This window comes from Scylla paramamosain, chromosome 31 (assembly GCF_035594125.1).
Source record: "Scylla paramamosain isolate STU-SP2022 chromosome 31, ASM3559412v1, whole genome shotgun sequence".
NCBI lineage: Eukaryota > Metazoa > Arthropoda > Malacostraca > Decapoda > Portunidae > Scylla > Scylla paramamosain.
The window spans coordinates 16,986,500-17,011,499 of NC_087181.1; the positions used below are offsets into that span (position 1 = coordinate 16,986,500).

Genomic DNA, 25,000 nt, shown 5'->3' on the forward strand with positions numbered 1-25,000 from the left:
CTCTCTCTCTCTCTCTCTCTCTCTCTCTCTCTCTCTCTCTCTCTCTCTCTCTCTCTCTCTCTCTCTCTCTCTCTCTCTCTCTCTCTCTCTCTCTCTCTCTCTCTCTCTCTCTCTCTCTCTCTCTCTCTCTCTCTCTCTCTCTCTCTCTCTCTCTCTCTCTCTCTCTCTCTCTCTCTCTCTCTCTCTCTCTCTCTCTCTCTCTCTCTCTCTCCAAAGAATTTCAAACATTTCTACTCTCCGCCAGAACAACTTTTCCCTATGGCCAGCTAAGTGTTCCAAATCTCTATAGCTTCGTCTCTCTTCGTCCTCTCTTACCGGATAGTTTCTCAGTTGACAGCCTGCTTATATATATATTTTTTAAGATTTTCCCTTTTTATTGTAATCATTTTTATTTATTTTTTGTTAGAGTATTGTTTTCGTTCATTATTGTTTTCGTTCATTATTATTTTCGTTCATTGGAGTTCCTTGTATTGGATTTTTTCGTTTATTTATTTATTTATTTATTTATATTTTTTTCTGTTTGATTTTTTTTTTTTTTACCTTAGTATTTTTAATATGGAAGTAGTTTGTGATATTTCTTTTTTATATACAGGGGAATTTCTTGTCTCTTGGAAGTTATTAAATATCTTCAATATAGAATTTTATTTCGTTCAATGGAAGAAATGTTTTTATGGAATATTCTTGTGTAACTTTTCTGTGTCGCATTTATTCCTATTATTATTTTTTTCTTCCTACGTAACTTTCTCTTCTTACTCCATTCCATTCTGAATTCTACTTTAGTACCCGTTAAATATTTACTTTTTCTCTCCGTTTTCTTCCCCTTCCAGTATTCCTCAGTTATACATTTCTTTCCTTTTCCTTCGTATTTATTTATTATTTTTTTTTCACCTTACCGTCTTTATTCTTTGTCGTCGTTCTCAGTTCATTGTCTTTAATTCATCCATCTATTTCTTGTTATTTTATTGTCCTCTTTTTGTAATATTTTACTGTTCCTTCCCTCATTCTTATTATCATCTCTCCACTTCTTTCTTTCGCAACCCTTCCTCCTTTATGTCTTTCTTATTACCTCCTTTTGCTTTGTTTGTTTGTGTCTTCCGTCCTTTGTTCCTTCTTTCTTTCTTTTCTTTCTTTCGTTCTTTCCTTCGTTCTGTCTGTCTGACTCTCTCTCTCTCTCTCTCTCTCTCTCTCTCTCTCTGTCTCTGTCTCTGTCTCTGTCTGTCTCTGTCTCTCTGTCTGTCTCTCTCTCTCTCTCTCTCTCTCTCTCTCTCTCTCTCTCTCTCTCTCTCTCTCTCTCTCTCTCTCTGTCTCTCTCTCTCTCTCTCTCTCTCTCTCTCTCTCTCTCTCTGACCACACTGCTTATCCTCATTATATTTTTATCCTCTCCTCCACGCCTGCCTCGCCACCCACTTGTTACTGAGCTACGAGAATATAAGAACTTTCATCGTCTTCACCTGTGTCTCATTTCCACGAAGTAGAACTCTTGATAATTTATTTTTTTTCATATCGTCCTTTTCATGTTCTCCTGAGTTCAACGGATTTGATAATCATCCTTCACATCTTTGTTTCACACTAGCTCATTTTTTTTTTTTTTTTGGGGGAGGGGGTAATTAAACACTAGTCTCTGTATTCTAGCCCTCCTTTTTATTTAATTTCCAAGTACTCTTAGTTAACTCTCCCTTTGATTTCCGCTTACTATGATAACATGACTGGCATTATTACTTTTTTTTTTTTAGTAGTCATCCTCACTTATCCTTATTAATGTTCTACTTTGTACTAACCAACTAACAACCTTCTCTTTTTCCTCTCCCTTTTTTTCCCCCCGTGTCTTACCGTACTGTGGCGGCGCGTGGCAGGGGAGACGAGCCACCCTATTGCAGTGATCACTCTGTTGCTTCCTTCCCTGCCCTCTTGCGTCAACCCGTGGATCTATCTCTGCTTCTCCGAAAATCTTCTCAACCAGATTTGTGTAAGTGTAAGGGACGTGAAGGGACTGGGATGTGAACAGGTGACGTAAAGCATGGATGATAACGTGTGTGTGTGTGTGTGTGTGTGTGTGTGTGTGTGTGTGTGTATGTGTGTGTCGAAAATCTGCTCAACCAGATTTGTGTAAGACGTGAAGGGCCTGGGATGTGAGCAGATGACGTAAGGCATGGATGATAAAGTGTGTGTGTGTGGGTGTGTGTGTGTGTGTGTGTGGATGGGTGGTTGTGTGTGTGTGTGTGTGTGGATGGGTGGGTGTGTGTGTGTGTGTGAAGTTTTAATTAAAGTTTTACTGTTGTTGTTCTATTGTTTGTTACTTATTGTGGTTGTTTTTGTTGTTTTTTATTATTATTAACAGTATTATTGTTATTATTATTATTGTCATTATTATTATTATTATTATTATTATTATTATTATATATTATTATTATTATTATTATTATTATTATCGTTATTATTATCATTATTATTTTGTCGTTGTTGTTGTTGTTGTTGTTTTTGTTGTTGTTGTTGTTGTTGTGAAGGGCACTTTTGGTTCAGTGTTCATTACCTTTGTAGTACTTCCTGTGATCAGTGTACCATAAACAAGCAAAATTTGATTGTTATGTTGTGTACAGTGAATATTGGTGAGCCTGTGCATGACCCCAACAAGAAGGCACTCAGAAGATGCATACATACATACGGACTCCCATGAATGCCATTGATTAAGACGTATGTATGGCAAGCTGCTTCCGTGGACTTAATGAAATGCGGCAAGACTCAACTTACTGAAATGTGGCAATCAGTGTCCGTAGAGTTACCTAGACACTGTAACCCGCATCTCCACACTTGGTTAACAGATGACAAAAACCAGATCTAGTGAAATAGTTTTATTGATACACACTTTGGTATTGAAAATTTCTGGTCTACAACTCGAGGATCAGAAGTTATGATCATGTCAAAATATTAATGATCACCAACGCTCACTTCCTCTGCGCTTTGCCTTCTCTTTTAGTCTCCCAACGCTCACTTCCACTGCATTTTGTCTTTTCTTTTGGTCCCGAGTCTAGTTACCTACTGACAATCTTTCGAAACTGGACAACTACTAGATTCTTTGAGCTTAGGACTAAAGGAAAACACATTGGGGGTGAGAATAGCGTGTCCCTTGACTATTGACCACGACCATACTGAAGTCCGCAGACCGCACACGCGCCACCACCGCCAGTGTGAAGCATAAGTGCTGCCATATACACGCCCCCCAAAAGCCTGTGACGCCAGTGATGGAGTGATGAAAGGAACCCTGATTGTAGCCCTGGTGTCCTTTGACCATTTGTGTGTGTGTGTGTTTGTGTGTGTGTTGAATCTGCTGTGTTTTCTTAAATTTAAAGTATAGATATAAAATTCACTTGCTGTTAAATATTTCACCGCATTCATTTAATACATTGGCGAAGCTTTAATATTCTGATGGTTGTGCTGAGTTTTGATTTAAGTAATGGTAACTTGTTAGTGTGCCTTAATGCTTTTACATAGCATAAAAAATAAGGGAAGCTGCAAAAACATCAGGCCTATACGTGGCAGTCCCTGTATGAAATATACCTATCTATTTCCGCCTATCATCCCTCTCCATGAATCTGTCTAACCTTATCTTAAAGCTCCCTAATGACTCAGCACCAACAGCTTGATTACTGAGTCCGTTCCACTCTCTAATCTACCACTCTATTTGAGAACCAATTCCTTATCTCTTTTTTAAACCTGAATTTTTCAAGCTTGAACCCGTTATTTTTTATTCTATCCTGGTTACTGATCCTACGAATTTTGCTTACGTCCCCCTTGTTATGACCTTTATACCACTTAAAGACTTCTATCAGGTCCCCTCTTAACCGACGTCTCTCCGAAGAATGTAAATTTAACAGCTTCAATCTCTCTTTTAAAACTTGCTTAGTTTGTCTTGTGTAATGAATGATTTTAATAGCTGTAACGAGTTGTTTAATGGAATGGTGCTTAGGTTGTGTGCCTTGACCAGTTTCCCATGTGTTTGATTTCTCTAATATGTCAGGAATTAATGTCCTTTTAGCTTTACCGTATTGCGTAGTGACCTGAGTGAAAAAATGTATTGATGTAGTGTGGAAATATTCCGTATTAATGTTTGATATGAACACTGGTGATGGTTGTTGATGATGGTGTGTGGAAGTGTGAGTACCAAATGGACATTGATCATTGGCTCCACTGATGGTGGGGGTTTTAGGGGCCGAATGTGTTAGTTAAAGCTTTATAATTGACTATCACTTTACGTTTCCCATGTAATTCATTTTAATTCACATAGTGTGTGTGTGTGTGTGTGTGTGTGTGTGTGTGTGTGTGTGTAGAGATCAGTTCCTGTCTGCCTCATTACCTGCCTGCTACCTGACCTACCTTTCTGCCTGCCTACTGCTTACTGACTACCTGTCTGCATTCCTGCCTGCTTGCCTACAGACGGAGGTAGCACTTAGCCTTCTATACGTAAACATAGAAGACAAGAGATACAGCACAGGGAGCACTAAACAAAACTTGTATTCCCTCGCTTCACAGGGGTGCCTCAGGGGGAGTCTTCGTGCCCGCCACGTTAAGGAGAACAACAGCATAGGTGATCAAGAACCTGAGGACCACCACCACCACCACCATCACCACCTCTACTACTACAGACACCGCCGCCGCCGTCTGGAGCAGCGGAATAGGCTTAGATGCTCCCCAAGTTATAACAGAAGAGGTGTTTATGCCTGTAGGCATCCCAGTACACTCTCCGATCACTTTCCAAAGGGTAGGCCTAAGGAACAAATCGAACTGGCGATGTTTGGGACGAGTTTATGAAGAACATAGAAACCATGTTGAGTTTTAGTGGATATGAAGCAACTGACGACATGGAAAGGCGCTACCTCTCCTGCTGAAAGAATGCCGTGACTCAGGATCGAACTGGTGACCTTTATATTGCCAGACAAGTTGTACCATTGAGCCACCTGCACCCACCCCTTCAAGACTCTAAGATGGCGGGCAGGTGCAATGGACAGGTGTGACGGGGTACTAGGAGGTGGCCTCGTCTTGGACTGTGAACGTGTTGTCTTTCCCACGGTGTTAGCAGGAGTGTTCCCTTGAAGTGTTTGTTTTCATGGTGGTGGTGAATGGCTGGCTGGCTTTGGATGGCGGAGTCTAGGGCGGTGAAGTGAAGTGGTCGTCGTCTTGTGGTTTGAAAAGAGTGACGGGAGGTTTTTATTTTTCTAGTATTGTTATATATATATATATATATATATATATATATATATATATATATATATATATATATATATATATATATATATATATATATATATATATATATTATTTTATTTATTTATCTATTTATTTATTTATTTATTTATTTTCTTTTTTGGTGGAGGCGGGGCAGAGGAGAAAGTAGACTGATTCGATGAGTTTTTTTTTTTATTATTTTTCCTTTTAAGGCTGGAAGGAAGGCTGGGGCGTGGAGGAGAAGAGAGGAGTCTGATTCACTTTACAAGTTTTGGACTGAGTGTTTTTATTGGCATTTATTTAGTCGTTTGTTTATAACATTTTCACAGGCTTCGTTAGCATGGATTGAATTTTTTCACTCTTTCTTTGTTTTTTACTCAGAATGGTTTTTTGCAAAGAGTATTTATGTATGCATTTACGAGTATTTGCCCACTAACTTTGTTCTGTGGATTTATTTTGCCCACTCTTCCATTGATTTTTTTTTTCTTTACTTGTGTTACGCAGAATATGTTTTCCAAAGATATATATATATATATATATATATATATATATATATATATATATATATATATATATATATATATATATATATATATATATATATATATATATATATATATATATATTTAAATTGCATGTACTATTTTTTCTTTTTTATCTATTATATAGTTAAATTTCGTCTATTATTTTTTCTATCTTAATTTTCTTTTTTCTGCGAAATTCATTTGATTTGATTTTTTCTCATTTATTTTTTTACGTGTTTTGGCCAGAATGTGTTTTTGCAAAGGAGTATTTATTTTCACTGCCTTTGTTCTCGTTATTTCATTTTGCCACTCGTTTTATTTATTTGTTTGTTTTATTTTTTACGTGTATTAATCTTTGCGAAGAGCACAAACATAAATATATTATGAACAATTTACCTTTTTCCTTCATCCGTGTCGCTGCCTCGTATATTTTTAGACGGCTTGGACTTCTCAGTTGGCAAGATAAGGTTAGCATTTCTTTCACTGGATTTTCTTTTCCTTTCTGGGTTTTGTTTAGAATGCCGTGCAGGAAGGACTGAAGCAATTTATTCGAAGCAGGATTGGAGCTTATTCTCTCTCTCTCTCTCTCTCTCTCTCTCTCTCTCTCTCTCTCTCTCTCTCTCTCTCTCTCTCTCTCTCTCTCTCTCTCTCTCTCTCTCGTTGTGGCTCAGAAAGGAAGTAATAACACAACATTGCAAAGAGTCTCCATCTTATTTATTTTCTAATTGTGGAGATGTTTTTTTACTCTTTCCTTCCTTTCCTTTTGTAGCTGCTTATCATTTGTTTTTATTGTTGTATTCTGCTTTCTGTTTTTTGGTCGTATTTTTGTTCCCTATATTTTTCTTTCCCTTTTATGCTAGTAATGGTTTGGTTCTGTTCAGTTATTTTCTGTTTCTCGACTTATTTTTGTACGATTTCTTTCTTTCTTTTCTCGTGCTTGTTTGTGATTTAGTTTAAGAAAATAAGGGAAAATATTGGATTCGTAATGACATTTTTTTTATTTGAAGATATTTTTTCGTTTTTTTTTTTTTTTTGACGTGTTTTTAACTATGTATATATTTTTTTACCTTTTCTATAGTTTACTGTTTATCTTAGTCGTTAATTATATTTAATCTGTTATTTACTTGTATATCTGTTACATTATATTTCATTATTAACTCTCTTTTCTGGTCATTCTGTTTACCTACTATACGTATATTATTATTATTATTATTATTATTATTATTATTATTATTATTATTATTATTATTATTAACAATGCTATTTTCATCAACATTATTATTACGGCTTGGTTCTTTGTAGAGACGATTTTTACAGCATCATAATTCACTCATTCCCTACACGGGCTGCATTCATCCCTCTTTATACACCTATATATACAAATTTTCCACTAGGGTGAGCTATGAAGTTGGCCAAGCGGAAATAGAGCTTTGAAATGATGGACAGTTTTCATCAGAATTCCTTTTGATCTGAATTTAAAGCGCTTACAGAAGTTATTGGGAATGTTTTGTCCCTCAGCTGAATGAAGGGATGTGATGGAACCTTGTGTTAATAAGGACCTCTACAAAAGTGGAGGACAACGTGTGTGTGTGTTTATATAAGTGTGTGTGTGTGTGTGTGTGTGTGTGTGTGTGTGTGTGTGTGTGTGTGTGTGTGTGTGTGTGTGTGTGTGTGTGTGAAATGAACAGTCCTACTCATGTTGTACCTAAAGTGGTGTGGAAATACATTGTGAAATACCGAGTTGTCTTGTATTTGTTGTTTCCTCTGGTGATCCTCCCTTACTGATTACGTGCTCCCGTCTCGTGTTCAGACGTGCTGCGATTGTATTAGATTTCCACCAAAGCCACGACGTAATAAAGACATTAGGAATGAACACCTATTATAACCAAGCAAGAGTTTTGACAGAAATACAGCATAATTGTGGCACACGTGTCAAAACGAGACAAACATGCAAACTGATTAGTGAGAGCGAGCATCAGAGAGCGTCTGTGTGAACATTTCCTGTGCCCTCGGGTGCCTAAATGACTGTGGCTCACTTGATGAAGCATAGTGCAAAGGTGAAGTCAAATACTGGATATGACAGGCGTTAAATTAAATGTTATAAAGGTGCATGGACACTGGGAACGGTTTGTAAGTGGATCTGGAAAGCTGAACACGTAACGAAGAGAACCATATTGGCTGAGGGGATGACTTGATTGATTAGATATTAACCTGGTTGTGGATGGAAGGGAGAGGATTCAGGCAGGGAGTTATGCATGGGAAAATAAATTCTTGACACGTGTAATCTTGTCGTGCCATCAGTGTTACTACAGCATATCACGTTTCAGGTTTTGATATTCGCCTGTGGTTTCCTTTCCTATCATGCCCACTATTTTTTGTTGTTACTTTATTTCCTCACTTCTCTTGAGCCCCCATTCACGCAACAGTCTTTAGCAATGGTAGGGTTATGGTATGGTCAACTGCGCAAACCTATAACCGAGTGGGTAGGGCACTCACGTTACATTCTTTGGCTCAGTTTTTCTCATCAATTTGAATTGGTCTGCGTTATGGTACAGCCACAAGCCGCGAAAATATCAAGCACGTTGGATATTGTTATGTTATGGTTCCGTCCAACTGCGCAAAAAAAAAAAAAAAACCCACTCACGCTACATTAACTGCCCAATTATACTGAACCATACTTGAACCGTAGCTATTTTATGTTGCGTGAATGGGGGGCTTATTATTCACAATTTGGGTTATAAAAAATAGTAAGGGCTAAAAAAAAATGCTGTTCGTTCTCCCTTTTCATTCCCTTTGAAATGTAAGATGTGGAAAAGAACAGACACCAACAGTTACAAGTGAACCGTCAAATTCAACGAGAAAACTTAATTGAAGGGTTTGGAATGTGATGCCATCAGATTGCGTTACTTTTTTTTTCAGCACATGCTACAAAAAAAAAGTGAGTCACAGCATCTGGAATAAAAAAAATAAATAAAGGTACATAAAAGTGTGTGTGTGTGTGTGTGTGTGTGTGTGTGCGCTTTGGCTAATTACCAGTTGCGGGATTTTTAATTAAAGTGTGTGTGTGTGTGTGTGTGTGTGTGTGTGTGTGTGTGTGTGTGTGTGTTGGGGGGGGAGGGGCGGGATGCAGGTGTCGTTTAGTGCTCCCTGTGCTGTATCTCTCGTCTGTTTACGTATAGAAGGCTAAGTGGTACCTCCGTCTGTAGGCAAGCAGGTAGGAATGCAGGCAGGCAGGTAGTCAGTAAGCAGCAGGCAGGCAGAAAGGCAGGTCAGGTAGCAGGCAGGTAACGAGTCCGTGCCTGTGGGTGTGTGCGTGCTCAGTTCAGCATCACAGTCATGGGACGAGGAGTTGTCCTGATGACAGCTGCACCCTTCTGGACAGTCCTCAGCTACCACGGTATGATGATGAAAATAATAATAATAATAATAATAATAATGATAATAATAATAAGTGAAAATAACAACAACAATGATTATAACACCAGACAACAATAACAAACACCACCAACACCAAACAACAACAACAACAACAACAATGGCGAGAAGTACGAGTAGGCAAGAAATGAAACAGGAGAGGAGAGGACTATTACAATCTTTAGTCCTCTCCTCTCCTCATTAGGGCCAGTGATGATTTTGCATAAGTGAAATCTATTCAGCTGTTCCTTTCATTAGACTTTCCATCATTCTGTGGGAGTAATTCTCTACTAAACGTGAAATGGCTTATTACATTCTCTCTCTCTCTCTCTCTCTCTCTCTCTCTCTCTCTCTCTCTCTCTCTCTCTCTCTCTCTCTCTCTCTCTCTCTCTCTCTCTCTCTCTCTCTCTCTCTCTCTCTCTCTTGTTCACTTCCCAAGATTGAAGTCATAACCTACAGTATTGTTGATTAATTTAGGTAATTGCATTAACTACCTGGGATTTAATTGCTAGTTCATCAAAGCCAAGGTGTGACGCTATTTCTTGTTGTTGTTGTTGTTGTTGTTGTTGTTGTTGTTAGTGTCATCATCATCATCTTTGTGTTATTTATATTGTTTTTTTGTTGTTGTTACTGTTACTACCACTACTACTACTACTATCATCACCATCACAACCACCACCACAACAACAAGTCAGTGCTTCGTTTCTCTATAACATGACATTTCTCTTCATCCTCACCCACTGTAAACTATTAAGCTTTCCACGCATTAAGCATTACGAGTTAAATACGCGATGGCAAACAAAATCTGTATCTCTCAACACTAATGTAGTCTGGAGAGAGAGAGAGAGAGAGAGAGAGAGAGAGAGAGAGAGAGAGAGAGAGAGAGAGAGAGAGATCCAGTAATGTTGATTTCCTCTTGTAGTTGTTAATTGATAATGCTCTGATGTACAACCAGCGAGAGAACTTGTATCTTTACTAAAGGTTTCACACACACACATCCACCCACACACACACACACACACACACACACACACACACAGAAAAAAACAAAAATCAGCATCGTTTCCCACAGGTGTTAGCAGTATGTTACTTTACCTGCTCTCTGTTGAACTTTACCTGCTCTCTTGATTAGTTCGTGTCTCTGTTCCAGGTTATTTTTTTCCGGAGTGATTTTATGTTTTCTTTTTATATGTCAGAGGTGGATGTTGTAGAAATGTTTGTATTTGGATATTTGATGTGTTATGATACGTTAATTATGCTCGTTTATGTATCTCTAATCAGTTTTTACCTGTGTTTACATATCCCTGTTTACTGCTTATTAGTTTTTATTTGGGGCATCCTCAGGTGAATGTCAAGTGTGAACGTTGTTGGAATATAAATGGCTTTGCATATTTGCACATTTTTGAGAGACTTCGTGATGTGACAGGCTGAATGTAGCACAGTAATGATGCCACGCCCAGACAGCCTCCCCCACAGCTCCGACCCGTCCTTAGCTCCTCCTGGTCTTCATGATGTGACAGGCTGAATGTAGCACAGTAATGATGCCACGCCCAGACAGTCTCCACCACAGCTCCGACCCGTCCTTAGCTCCTCCTGGTCTTCGTGATGTGACAGGCTGAATGTAGCACAGTAATGATGCCACGCCCAGACAGCCTCCCCCATCTGCCACAGCTCCGGCCCGTCCTTAGCTCCTCCTGGCCTTGATGTGAAGCAGGTCATGAGTTTACATGGATATTTCTTTTTTGGTTGGTCGATCTGAAATTTACTGGATTTCGTGACATATTTCTAAAGTAACGACATTTACCTTTTCCTCTCTGCAGTATTTTTTTTTTAAACATGTTAAGAAATCTTGCTTAGAACACGTAAATGAGTAAGAAAAGATAAGAAAAAAAAAACTAATGCCGCTTTTTGAGGAGTTCCCTAACTTGATTTTGGAATTGCATTAATACTCCGCTTTTGAAATATATTGATAACTCTTTCATTGCAATACAGAACAATAAACAGCACCAGAAGTAATGCGTGAAACTTTTACAAGCCTCTACAAGAAAGTATGGATGAAAAAGTAGATTTCGGCATTTCTACACAGTGAAGAGAATAGAGGTGGCTGTAGAACAATAAAGATGTCCCAGAGTGATTAGTGATTAAGGAATGACGTACCAATTAGCAGTCAAAGGGTTAAGAAGAAACACAGAAACATGATGAGGTGGAATTTACAAAAGAGATGAAACAGTGAAGCTACTGGAAAATTCATGCATTATCATAACTTTTGCATTTTAATGACTATACTATTACATTATCCCGTACTCTGCCCAAGTCGTGGCGGAGCGTGGCAAGGTAGCTTTTCGTCTCATCGATTCCTCACCTCTCACTCATCGCCCTAATGCTGCACCGCTCACTTAACGTCCGTTGTTTCCATGGCTACTGCTCTTCCGAACTTGAACTGCACAGCTCCTCCTGACGCGACCACGCTGCACGAAACATTTTTACTTCCTTTCATTTTTACTTTGTCTTCCTTACTAGTGCAAGAGTTAACATGCCTCTTCACTCTTTCATCCTTTCTGCACATTTTATCCAGTCTACAACGTGAACTATATTGAAAGAGGAGTATCAGCACGCCTCACAAACTAAATAGGCCTTTCTTTTTTTCATCATCCCTCTTCACTTTATCTGCAGACGCAACAATTGTGAGGAGGTCTTTCTTTTATTGTTTTTAATGGACATGTCGGTCTCCGCGGTACATAAAGTTAAAATATTTCCCTTGGGTGATATCACGTGTGGAATGATTGTGGGTTAACCTGAATGTGTTATAAGACTCTGGTTCTTTCAATGAGCAAGGCCCGTAAGGTTTCACGGATTGATGTAAACTGGAGATTAACTGTTTTTTTTTCTCTCTCTCTCTCTCTCTCTCTCTCTCTCTCTCTCTCTCTCTCTCTCTCTCTCTTCATTAACAGTTCAGTGGTAGTTTGCTGGTGGTTTGATGATAAATACTGTATTTTACCTTTTTTTTTTTTATTCTTGTAGTGGGGAAGGAAATGAACCGAAGTAAGGTTGGAAGGATGAGGGAAAGGAGAAGGGAGATAACAAGAGGGATGATTAGAGAGAGAGAGAGAGAGAGAGAGAGAGAGAGAGAGAGAGAGAGAGAGAGAGAGAGAGAGAGAGAGAGAGAGAGAGAGAGAGAGCCAAGGTTAAAAATATAAAATATGATAAAAACGTTTCCTATTTATTTATGCTACGAATTGTGTATAGAGTGAGTGAATGGGTGAATACCTGAGGGAGAGACAGTGCGGAAGTGGTGAGTGAATGCGTGAGTGAGCGTGAATGAGTGAATGAATCAGTGAATGAGTGATTGTCAGAGTTAAAGAAGAAAAGTCATATTGAAGAAGTGAGTGAGTGAGTGAGTGAGTAGTTTTCAGAGTTGAGGAAGAAAAGTTGTACTAGTAAGTGAGTGAGTGAATGAATGAATAAGTTAATGGATGAGTGAATTAAAGAATCATTTTTAGTTAAAGAAGAAAAGTTTTACTGAAAGAGTGAGTGAATGAGTAACTGAGTGAGTGAGTGAATGAGTGAATAAGTGGGCGAATGAATGAATGATTGAACGAATAAATGAGTAAGAGTGAATGAGTGAATAAGTATGGTGACCCCACGGAACAAGAAAGAAGAAAGAGGTAAGAAGAAAAGAAGAAGAAAAAAAATAAGAAGAAAGAAAAAAAGAAAATAAGGAAGAAGAAAGAAAAGACAGAATAAGTAATGAGAAAAAAAAAAAACACAGAAGACGGATGAAGTAGGGACAAAACAAGCGGTCACCTCAACCGAGAAGGTAATTAGCATTTGATACCGGGGAGCCGAGAAAATACCAAACATGGAGGCAGGATCCACACAGTACAAAACAGAAAAGAAAAGAAATAAATAAAATAAAAATAAAAACAAAACATAAACCACTTGGGAAGCCAGCCTGGGTCAAAAGGGGATTAACGGTAATAATGTAGGGAACAAAGCAAAGAAAGTAATAGAAAGGGAAAACAGGTTGGCGAGGAGGCGTGAGGCACCAGCAGGAAAGAGGCTTAGCTTATAGAAACATACCTACGTTCACTTAAGCTCCTCCTCCATGCTGGCCCTATACCCTGAATGGCTTTCTATATCAAGTACCTCGCCTGTAAGCGGATTATATTCGTAAATGAGCAACGTTGGATGGTAGATATGTAAAATGTAGTGATAATAAAGATAATTTTCTGAGGAAGTAAGCAGTCGTAAACGGTTATATATGAATTAAGGGACAGAGAGGCAGATGTTCCGCGGCCTGAGTAGAGAAAGGTCGAGATGGACGGAATAAATTAGTGGAGCCTGAAAGCGTAGTGTAGTCCAGAAATCAATTATCTTATTAAAAGAGGAGGAGGATGTTTATTTGATGTTTTATGTTTGGTATGTTTGTATGGTGTACGAAGATTTACTTAATTATGGGATACTAATTAATGGTAACTGATGTGATGCTGATGTCATGTGTTTTTCTAACTGAACATTAATTGCACTATTTGAATATTACCTGTGTTCATGCATTTGATATTGTCTGTATTCGTACACGATGATTGCATTGATTACTGAATATGCTGAAGATGTGTAAAGTGACACCAAATAACTTTCAACGCACTGACGATGAATGCGAGGGAGAAATATAGACCCGTAAGAAATGTAAATAAATAGGAGTTATTGATGAAAACCTGAAAATGTTTGTGAGTTTTCCAGTAGCCTTTATATACCAAATCCATGCTGCATTTCGGACCACAGCATAAGTGAGTAAAGGAATGAATGAATGAATAAGTGAGTGAATGAATGAATAAGTAAGCGAATGAATTAATAAGTAAGCGAATGAATGAATAACTAAGCGAATGAATGAATAAGTAAGCGAATGAATGGACAAGTGAGTAAATAATTGAATGTCAGTAAACAAGTGAATGAGTGAATGGATGAATATGAATGAATAAATGAACGAGTGAGTGACTAAGCAGTATTCAGGGTTAAAGCAGAAAAGACGCAATGAAAGAGTCCCCCAAAAAGCTTCTATACTCTCAAAATGGAAGCCCATGTTATAATATTTACCTTAAATCCTGTGTGGTGATGTTAGGCCTATTCATGTAAGCCTATTCACCGCATCGCTTAGTAAAGATGTGGACATTTGGAGAGAGAGAGAGAGAGAGAGAGAGAGAGAGAGAGGAGAGAGAGAGAGAGAGAGAGAGAGAGAGAGAGAGAGGGGGGGGGGGGAGTTATATTGGTTTATCTCACGGTAGGTCAGGTAAAGTAGATGCAAGGTAATGTCAGGTTAAATTAGTTAATATAATATAATGCTGGATTACATAAGGTTAGGTTAAGTTATATAGTTAAGTATATCAGGTTAGGTTGGGTATTGTTAGGTTAGTCAGGTTAGATAAGGTAAGGTTAGGTTACATAGGATAGTGTTAGGTAATGTGAGGTTAATTTAAAGTTGGGTTAAGTTACGTTAGATGAAGTACGGTTGTAGTAGTTACATAAGACGAGGGAAGGTGTAGTTAGGTTAGATCAAATTAGGTTACCGAAATATAAGACACGGTTTTTATAGATTCTCTCTCTCTCTCTCTCTCTCTCTCTCTCTCTCTCTCTCTCTCTCTCTCTCTCTCTCTCTCTCTCTCTCTCTCTCGTCACTGCTCTTTAAAGTAGTTGTTATGCCCATCGCGTCCTTGATAACCTGGGGCGAGGTGTTTCGTGGACAGAGGAAAGCGTTGGCGGTGAGTTGGCGTGAAGCTTTCTATTCTTTTCATAAGGCAAACCTTTCATGACTTTTATTTCAAAGCACTATAAAGATCATATTCATTTCTCTTATTTTTGTTATTAAAAAAGTTTGCTCTAAAAAAAAATAAAAGGTTTTGCTCCAAAGCCTCAGGAAAGCGAGGACCTTTTGAGTTTTTAATTACGGGTTAAATACACACACACACACACACACACACACACACACACACACACACACACACACACACACACACACACACACACACACACACAGGTGCATAAATAAAACCATAAAACACTGTATAGAAAATGTTACTGATTTCCCGTTTTCTTTGTAAATATAAACAATACACACTCACACAATATATTCTACTCACACTCTTAACATCAGTGCACTTCAGCTCCATCGTGGCACTCACTGGCATTGCGTCCTTGGCACTATGGCGTGTAATTGACACTATTGGTACTCTATTGGCACTTGTCCACCTGCAGATTTTCCTGAGGTGAAAATATTGATTACTCCACAGCCGATATCGAATTTTATTTATTTTTTCTTATTCTATATTTTCAAGTGGAATTTTATTGGCACTGATTCACCTGTAAGATTTCCTCAGGTGAAGCAAATTAATTTTCACCTGGTAATGGAAATCTAAACCTTTTTTCCTCCCATCATACGTCCGGCACTGGCTTGGCGCTCTTCATCTGTGTCACTTCGCACGCTAATGAATTCTTTCTCACTAGGTATGGGAGCCGAGTCTTTTCACGTATTCGAGTGTCTGGTGATGCGTGTCGTGAACTAAGAGGAGAGGATCGTTTGTAGGATAATTGTTTTCCTGGGTGTGTTTCAGTATGTATGTATGTCTCTCTACTGACAAGTGAGGCTGTCAGTAGAGAGACGTGTATTTTATAAGTCATTTTCTGAGCATTCCTCTTTGTTATTTTTCTTTGTTTTTCTACGGTTTCGTTCTTTCTTTTCTTTCTTTGCTTATTTGTTGTTATTGTTGCTTTTCATCTTCATCTCCTCCTCTTCTTCCTCTTCTTCCCACTTTTATTGTCCTCCTTCAACTCCTTTCATTCTCCTTCTCAATCACTATCACCGTCTAGTCACATATGTACTCCCCCACTCTCTTAATACACTCACATGCACAGCGAGAAGGAAATGTTCAACAGACGACTTGGCTAAAGAAGAGAGCAACACGCGCGGCACAGTGTAGCTCACCACATGCAGACTCGTGGTGGTCAACAAGTCTGTGGTAATTGGTATTTGGGGTAGTATAGAAGTAATATTAGCGTTAGGTTAGGTTAGGTTAAGTTTAGATTCGTCCATTTCACTAATTTCACTGTTGATTCAAAGTGAAGATCAAGATAAAAAAAAATAAAATAAAAAAAAAGCGTTAATTTTGCGGGGAAATAAACTGTTATTGTTAATTACTTGGCTGAGGTTATTTCAGGTATTTGTTCTTCCGTTATGTTCCTTTGTGTCTCCTGCTGGGGTGTAGCAGCAAGGGTTACCCTAACCCAACGAGCTCTCACGGTTTCAACAGGTGACTGATCGCTTAATTAATCACATCACAGGTGTTAAGCTCCTCTCCTGTACTCGTTCTTCCTTTGTGCTCCTTTGCGTCTGTAGGGCGTGGGAAGCAAGGGCGACCTAACCTAACCTGATCTTCTCTTGTGGGGCCAACAGGTGACTACTCGCATAATTAATCATCACAGGTATTCATAAAGGTATTGGACTTCCTTTCAGTGCCTTTTAAATTTCCTCATAGCCCCACGGGAGTTAGCTCAATTTTCCACCGTCTTTACCTTTCGTCCTTTGGATCCTGAGATGCGGTGAAATGACAGGTAAGACCGATTTAATACAGCGTCTTGATTAGGCAGGGAGGTAAGGTGCGCAGGGTGCGTTGTGTGGGCGCCTGGCTTGTGAGGATGCTCAGAAGGTTCGGGGCTTGTGTGGATTAACTGAAGGTGGGGGGAGGGGATTAATAAGGGAGAGAGAGAAATTATTGAGGGAAAGGTAGGTGTGTGTGTGTGTGTGTGTGTGTGTGTGTGTGTGTGTGTGTGTGTGTGTGTGTGTGTGTGTGTGTGTGTGTGTGTGTGTGTGTGTGTGTGTGTAGGTGGGTGGATGACTGCGAGAAGTGGTGAGAGAGAGAGAGAGAGAGAGAGAGAGAGAGAGAGAGAGAGAGAGAGAGAGAGAGAGAGAGAGAGAGAGAGAGAGAGAGAGAGAGAGAGAGAGAGAGAGAGAGAGAGCATGGGAATTTCACAAAGCGTAACAAAAGAATAAATACAAAAATATCTCGCGGAGGAATTTGTTTCGAAACGCCAAAAGTACTCATGTGAAAAAAAATAAATAAAAACTAAATAAATAAAAACTCCGGAACATTCCTGCTAGAAAAAATAAAATATATATATAAAAATGGCGGATGCGGTTTAGATACAAGAAATAAAGGAAGGAAAAAAGAGGAAGAAAAAAGAAAAACGAAGGAGGGGGAGAGTGCTACTGAGTGAGGTCTGCGCAGCGATTGGCAACACACAGCCACGGGAGATGTTGCGACTCGAAACACTTGATGGAAATAAAATAAAATGAGATGAAATAACACATAAATAAAAACGAAATAAAATAACGTGTGTACAAATGAAAATGAGGTGGAATAAACTGTACAAGAAATATAAAACAATATAATATCACGTAAAAATTGAAATAAGGTAAAAACAACAGATGTACAGAAAAAGAAAACAAAAAAATAAATAAATAACACATCTACGAAAAAAAAATAAAAAATAACGTTAACAAAATATAAAATGAAATCAAAACAGGACGAAATGACAAATATATACAAAAAATAGAATACAATCAAATACAATAACGTAGGTCCAGCAACATTACGGCCTCTACCATGTATACAGTTCCAGTAATGCACGTCTCCCTATACGCCAGATAAATTTCCATTCACTCGTTCCAGTCACCACTACTTCGTCTTTACATGCGTCTTTCTGTTAACCCTTTCACCGCTACGACCGTCTTTTGTTACCATTAAGATCACTGTAGTAAAATGTTTGGATGGACAAAGAGAGAAAAAAGACTGACGTTAATTTTGTCTTTACTTAATTTTAGAGACGAGTGTGGAAAAGAAAATACTATAAAGGTGGTAAATGATGATGGAAAATATCGGCTAGTAGTGAAAGGGTTAATGGTGGTGGTGGTGGTGGTGGTGGCGCAAGAGGGTTTGACGTTTCATGGTTGGCGTGAGGGAATGTCATTGTCGGTGTTTTTGAAGGGAGAGAATGCTTTGAGGGTTGTGTTTCATTCAGGGCAATGTGGAATGTGTTTCGTGTGTTTGGTGTAATGGAGTGTTGCTTTTTTTTTTTTTTTTTTGGTACTGGTTTTCGGGTCGTTTGATAGGAAAGGCTGTTCTCGCAATGGGTCGAGCAAGGGAACTTTTTTTTTTTTTTTTTTTACGTGTTTGGTGTAAAGGAGTGTGACTTTGGCATTGTGATTGGCGGGATGGAATGTTTTACGTCTTTGTTTGGTGAAAGGGAATGTTCCTTTTACGTGTCTGGTGGAAGAGGATGTTATTTTTACGCATTGAATCTGGAAAAAAAAAAAATGCACTATCTGATGCAGAGAATTATTTTTTTTGCTTCCTCACTTTCTGTCTGAAGCAACGGAAAATGATCACACGTTACTTGATGCAAGGAAATGTAACTCGTGTTGAGTCTGATGAGAGAGCTTACTTTCCACACTGAATCTCTTAGGAAAGACTACATCCACGCTGGCTTTGACACGAAAGACTTTCTACGTTACATTTAATGAGAGAGAGAGAGAGAGAGAGATTATTTCCACGCTAGGCTGGTTGAAGAGATTACTTTCCACGTAGAGTGAAAGGGGAAACATTATATCTACATTATTTTGAAAGGAGAGATTAACTTCTACATTAGATCCGTTGCTAAATCCCCAGGCCGCCTCTCCCAGGATCAGCAGGCGAGGCAGGGGCGGAGGTAGTCACTAGGCGCCCCTGCCACCAGCCCGCGCCCCTGGTCCTTGATGTAGAGACAGCTGACCTGAGTCTTGTGCAGCAGTGATCGCCGGCTGGACAGGAAGGCGTTCACCTCCGAAACCTGATACGTGCGCTCCGGGCCGGGCTGCACCACTGCCAGACGAACGCTGCAAGAGGAAGGGAGAGTGTGAGGAGAAATGAGGAGGAGAAGGAAAATGTGGAAGTGATTAAGAACAGTGAGGCAGCAAATTAATATTAAAGATGGAGGCAAGAATGAAAGAGGGAGGAAAGCAAATATTAAGGTTAGACTTCAGGGGAGAGGAGAGAAAAAGAGTGGGGAGAAAAAAAGGTGTTAGGAAGAAAGAGGAAGGGTGCATAAGATGAAGAGGAAAATGATAAAAGAGGAGGAGGAGGAGGAGGAGGAGGATGTGGGTTAAGATATAAAGAAAAAAGGAAAGATAAAGAAAGAAAAAAACTCGAAGGTAAAAAAAATCATCGGAGACAAATATATGAAGGAAGAGGAGAGAGAGAGAGGAGGAGGAGGAGGAGAAGGAGAAATAGTAGATTTTATATTTTTCTGACAAGGCTGATTAGTTTTTCTTTTCCTCCTATCTTGGGAATCACATCTTTGCTCATTCTCTCTCTCTCTCTCTCTCTCTCTCTCTCTCTCTCTCTCTCTCTCTCTCTCTCTCTCTCTCTCTCTCACCGGTAATTAATTATATTTGACTTAATTTCCTGCTTAACATTTTTTTCTATCATTCTCTCTCTCTCTCTCTCTCTCTCTCTCTCTCTCTCTCTCTCTCTCTCTCTCTCTCTCACTGCATAACCAGCAAATTAGACATAGCGGGCTCTGCTTTTTGGTGTAATTACGTGCAGTCCGCTGTGATATTACCTGGAGTTGGGGTCGGTGGCATTGGTGGTCCCCGGCCGCTCCCGCCCCACGGTGCCCACAGTCTTGTAAACAAACTGGCCTGTAATAAGTGAGCATTTTAAAGGAAGAGTCTCAGTCTAGCCGGGTTTTCTAAGGCGAGTTAAGGTCTGTCTGGAACTATTTTTAAAAAGCCTCTTAAAGTTATTAGTCGGGTTTTCAAAGGTGTGTGTGTGTGTGTGTGTGTGTGTGTGTGTGTGTGTGTGTGTGTGTGATTGTTGCATAATCCATGTTTGGTTATCAGGTGAATGATGGAAACTCTTTTGAAAGCGTTTTTAACTCCCAAGAGAGTCTGTTTTAAATGCAGCATATTTGTTTTTTTTAATATCAACTGAATCATGGTAATTCCTTTTAAAACGTTAGGAACTCCTATTGAAGCCTGTTTAAGCTTTAGAATTTAGGTGAGTTATCTCTAAAATCATGAAAACACCTTTGAAAATTTTAATAATTGCAATTAAATCTTAAAGGTGCAGAATTTTCACTCAACAGTCTCTAGGATGGTGAAAACATCCTTAAAAACCCTAATAACTTCCACTAGATTTTGTTAAAGCCGCATAATTCCTTTTACACTATTACTAGAATTCCTTTTACACTATTACTAGAAAAAAAAAAACCTTGAAAACCACTAGCGCCTGTTACAAAGGCAGGATTTTTTTAGATTACCACTAGAATTATACGAACACTTGAAAACTTGATACTCTCCACTACAGCTTGCTAAAAATGCTGAATTCTTTTCACGGTAAATTATCACAAGAACACCCTTCAAAAAATAACAACTCCCACTAGTGCAGAGTTTTTACCTAACCTGAACCAAATCAAACCTAACTTAACGTAACTTAACCTAATTCCAACTGGAGCCCCTAAAAATTAGTGGAGATCAAACGCCGAAACCTTGAGAGTGAATTTGTTAGTAGAGAGACACTGATGACTGGATTAGTAAAGTGATGTGCAGTGTATGATTTAAACCTGTATCTGTAATTCTCAGGATGATGGTTCTCTTGTGTTTGCAGTGTGTTGTGTGGCTGCGTCAGTGTCGATCAAGAGTGGCAGTAGTGGTGGTGGTGGTGGTGGTGGTGGTGGGATAAATGTGAAAGTGGATGTAGTAGTGATATTAAATGAAGGACAAGTATGCTACATGCTTTTTAATTGAAACTGAAGGATTTACTCATTAGTTCACTACTACTACTACTACTACTACTACTACTACTACTACAATAATAATAATGATAATATGAGAGAGAGAGAGAGAGAGAGAGAGAGAGAGAGAGGAGAGAGAGAGAGAGAGGGAGAGAGAGAGAGAGAGAGAGAGAGAGAGAGAGGAGAGAGAGAGAGAGAGAGAGAGCCGTATAAGGAAGGTAAAATATCGCTTTTTATCTTATCGTTAATGGAGAAAATGACTCGAGATTTCCATTACCGACTTTCACGCCTCGCTAAATAAAAGTATTGAGAAATTTCCCCCACTTGGCACCTTTACTCCTCCTCCTCCTTCCCTTCCGCCTCTGTTCCTCTGTGTCTTTCTGGAAGCAACACCCCAAAACTTTGCCATGACGGTCGCAGATTCCTATTATTAAGTGGTGCATCTCTCTCTCTCTCTCTCTCTCTCTCTCTCTCTCTCTCTCTCTCTCTCTCTCTCTCTCTCTCTCTCTCTCTATCTGCCTATTTTACGTGTGTTTATCTATCTGTCTGTCTATCTGTCTCTGTTTATCTATTTATCTATCTTTGTTTATCGATATATCTATTTACCTACTTATTATCACCTTATGTGTGAAGAGAGAGAGAGAGAGAGAGAGAGACACAAACTAGATAGACAAACAGACAGACAAATCGGTCGACAAACAGAGCGTAGGTGACAGGAATTGACTCAGTAATCAGGTTGTTTGTACCTAGCAAATAGAGAACTTCATAGGAACATCAGGAAACTCAATATAGACAGAGATGGTAGGTGGATGTAAAAATGGCATGCTTTGTACAGGGATTGCCACGTGTAGCCTTCATGGACTCCTGCACCTTCATGTTGGTTAATCTGTGCGTTATCTGTGCTTCTGTGTTGTTTATTTATTTTGGTTATGCTTGTTTACAGCGGCACAATAGGGTAGTTCTCAAAAGCGCCTTGAATCATGGGGTTTGATATCACGAGAAAATAATTTAAAGTTTAAGTCGTGCTAGAAAACGCACAGGAAAGAAAAAAATGAAAAAGATAAAGGCAAAATAACTAGTGACCTGAAATAATGGAAAATACATAACGAAATTTGAAGAGAAAAATAGAATAATAAGAAAACTGAACTTCCCTCCAAAAAAAAAAGTAAAATGAAGATAAAAAAAAAAGTTAACAAGTGAAATGGCTGGATATGAAAAGAAATACATCAAAATTATAAGTGTAAAAAGACGGCAAGAAAACTGAAAATGTAAAAAAAAAGTTAAGTGAAAATGAAATGCAAATGAAATGTAAAAAAAAAAAAAAATGTAAATTCACAAAAAAATAAGTTAGAGAAAAAAAATAGACAATAAAAAATGTAAAAAATAAAAAGACGAAAAGTGAAAAAATAGAAAAAATAAAAAAGTATGCAAATCAGTAAAAGCAACTTAAAATTACACAAACCTAAAATAAATAGATAAATAAACAAATAAATAAATAAATAAATAAATAAATAAACCTTAGCAAGAACAAAAGATCAGGAAACGATTAAAAGAGCCTGAAGAAAACCGACAGAGAGAACAATGTCGAGGGGAAGACAGGGAGTGAGATGGCAGAATGAAATTGCTGTAGAACTTCAAAGGATGAGAGTCGCGGAGGAAGATGCAAGGGACAGAAACACCTGGAGAATCGTATTACAAGTGCTTGAAGGTATAAATATTCTCCCTCTCCCTCTCCACCCTCTCTCTCCCTCTCTTTCTCTAACTTCTATCTCTCTACACTCGAAAATGCCAAAGACGAGGAAAAGCGTCAAAACTTTGTACCTATGATACCGGTGGTGTTCGGAGACAGCATTGAGCGTCTCTCGAGGTACACGCCGAGGAAGTGCTGGCCGTGGGAGCTGCGGGAGCGAGTCACAACCAGGCTGAGGTCCACGTCCCCCAGCAGGAAGTCCAGCTTACGGTGGTTCCTGAGGGACACCATGACGCGGCCGTATCTGTTGGAGGGAGGTAGTTTTGTGTGGGTGGGGCGCTGACTGGGTGGATATTTGGTGTTGGTATTATTGGTGTTACGTCTAGTTTTTTCACTGATATGAGTTTAACAGCTACTACTACTACTACTTCCACCACCACCACCACCATCACTGTACCTTCTTCCTGCCATTTTCTTCCAGCTTTGGTCTTGCTACATTCCCTTAGCAGTTGGTTCCTCTCCCTCTCTTCCTCCCTCTGTGCCTGGTCTCCGCCACGGCCTTGCCTTACCCCGTGCAGGAACCTAGGGGCGGATATGTCAACACCCGCTTGTGGATGCATGAATTCCCCTTCCTGTGGGTGGACTTGGCGGTGGTGGGATGACTCTCTAACTTGGCGCGTGTGTGTGGAGTGGTATTGTAGTGGACTTTGATATCTGACTCCACTTGCGGTTTGAGAGTTCGAGTGTGCGTATGAATGCGTTTGTGAGTGCGTGTGCGATGCTAGGACACGGTGGAGTGGGTGTGGAATATTGCTGGAGTATGTATGGATGAGGTGAGGGGTGTTTCTTTGAGTGTATGTGGATGATTGTGGATGTGGATGAGTGTGGGAATTGTGGAGTGCTTGCTTTTGCGTGTGTGTGGATGTTAGTGGGTGTGGCATAGTATTTGGCCTTGAGTGGTATGGATGAATGGCGTTTCGTTGTGTGTATGTGGATGGATGTGGATGTGTGGCCTGTGAGCTTGCATGGGAGGGGTGGATGACTGAATTTGGGGCACGGATGGATATTAGTGGATGCGGCATGACCTTGTACCCCGTAGCGAGTGGATGGAAAGGTTGAGTGGATGCGAGTGGATGGGGCATGGTCTGAGTCCCTATGGTGAACGGGTGGAAGGCATGAGGATGAATGAATGTGGCAGCTTGAGAGTGGATCTTGCCCTCAGTGGAAGGTTGAGAGTGGATGGAACGGCGTAACCTTCTCCAGAAATACTGTGGCTGTGTTTCCTTTGGACTCTGACCCTGAGGAACGCCGGGGACACGTGCATAGGGGCTCCTTCTTTCCCTCCTCCTCCTCCTCCTGCTGTGCTTGGGTGATGACCGGCGTCCTTTTTTGCCTCCCCTTCCTTTTCTACCTCGTCTGTTTGCCCGGTTCGACTTCCTCTTCGTCCGCGGATTCTTCTTCCCTCTATTCCTCTTTCTGCCTTTCTTCTTACTCTTACCCCACAGGGAGGGAGACACGCCGTCCACCTTGGGAAGACAGTAAAGGTTAAGGAAGATTGGCTTGGGAAGTTTAGCGAGGTAATGGTAGGTGGAAGATGAAATAGTTGGTGCAGTTGGTCAATTGCTTAGGAGATGTATTGATCTATTGAGAGGAAACAGTGTGTGGGAAGAATAAAGGATAAAGACGAGGTATATTAAGCTATGGGGTGAAAGCAGTGTGTGAAGAAAGAACTAGATGAAAAAGGAGGAGATATATTGAGCTGTGGGGTGAAAGCAGTGTGTGAAGACAGAACTAGATGAAAAAGAGGAGATATATTGAGCTGTGAAGGGAAAGGAGAGTGTGAAGAGAGAACAACAAGAACAGGAGATACATTAGGAACATAAGAAAATAAAGACAGCAGCAAGAAGAATGGAAGTGAAAAGAGAATATGAAAGGAAAACTAAAAGAAAACCGGAAATGTTTTAAAATTTAGGGAAGAAAAATGTACAAAATAAAAAAAAAATAAATAAAGAGGAAAATTAGGCAAGGGAAATGCAATGACGAAGTGAAATAGCTGTTTGACATGATGACGTGCAATTAGGAAATATACTGAAGGGAAAAATAATTATGGAAAAGAAAAAAAAAGCAGAAATACGTGTTAACTCAGAGAGAGAGAGAGAGAGAGAGAGAGAGAGAGAGAGAAGAGAGAGAGAGAGAGAGAGAGAGAGAGAGGATTAAGGATTATATAGAATAGCATAAGATGACGTGAGAGCAGAAGGGGGTGGGAGCACAGGGGAGGTGAAGGGGGCGGGGAAGGGGAGGGGTAGGAGGAGTGATTTGTAGGTAATAAAAT

The 25,000-nt window shown here is 39.5% G+C and overlaps 2 protein-coding genes across 7 annotated transcripts in view; one reads left to right on the top strand and one right to left on the bottom strand.

Moving 5' to 3' along the window:
* LOC135088752 (oxytocin receptor-like) overlaps positions 1-25,000 on the top strand; it is an 83,556-nt gene that overhangs the window by 25,619 nt on the left and 32,937 nt on the right. For 2 of the 6 annotated variants that reach the window (XR_010261103.1, XR_010261101.1), the window contains exon 3: positions 4,528-4,652. The exons of 2 other annotated variants lie outside the window; for them this stretch is intronic. Coding sequence is in view for 1 of the 4 variants with exons in the window: in XM_063983752.1 (XP_063839822.1) it covers positions 1,854-1,966; positions 4,528-4,806 (392 nt within the window). In the remaining 3 variants the exon portion in view is untranslated. Of the gene's footprint in view, positions 1-1,853; positions 1,967-4,527; positions 5,194-25,000 lie in introns of those variants that run through there. 2 more of the 6 variants (XR_010261104.1, XM_063983752.1) reach the window with 2 other exon arrangements.
* On the bottom strand, positions 15,212-23,763 carry LOC135088754 (inter-alpha-trypsin inhibitor heavy chain H2-like). Its single transcript, XM_063983753.1, has 4 exons — positions 23,126-23,763; positions 22,800-22,972; positions 19,806-19,884; positions 15,212-19,080 (listed from the first exon to the last, which is right to left on the bottom strand). The coding sequence occupies exons 1-4, from the start codon at positions 23,137-23,139 to the stop codon at positions 18,891-18,893; spliced, it is 456 nt and encodes a 151-aa protein (XP_063839823.1). The 5' UTR covers positions 23,140-23,763; the 3' UTR covers positions 15,212-18,890.

Coding starts and splice junctions, on each gene's coding strand:
- LOC135088754 (XM_063983753.1), bottom strand. Junction 19,885..22,799: donor GAACACCACCGGTATCATAG/GTACAAAGTTTT, acceptor CACTTATTACAG/GCCAGTTTGTTTACAAGACT. Junction 19,081..19,805: donor GCCACCGACCCCAACTCCAG/GTAATATCACAG, acceptor TTCCTCTTGCAG/CGTTCGTCTGGCAGTGGTGC.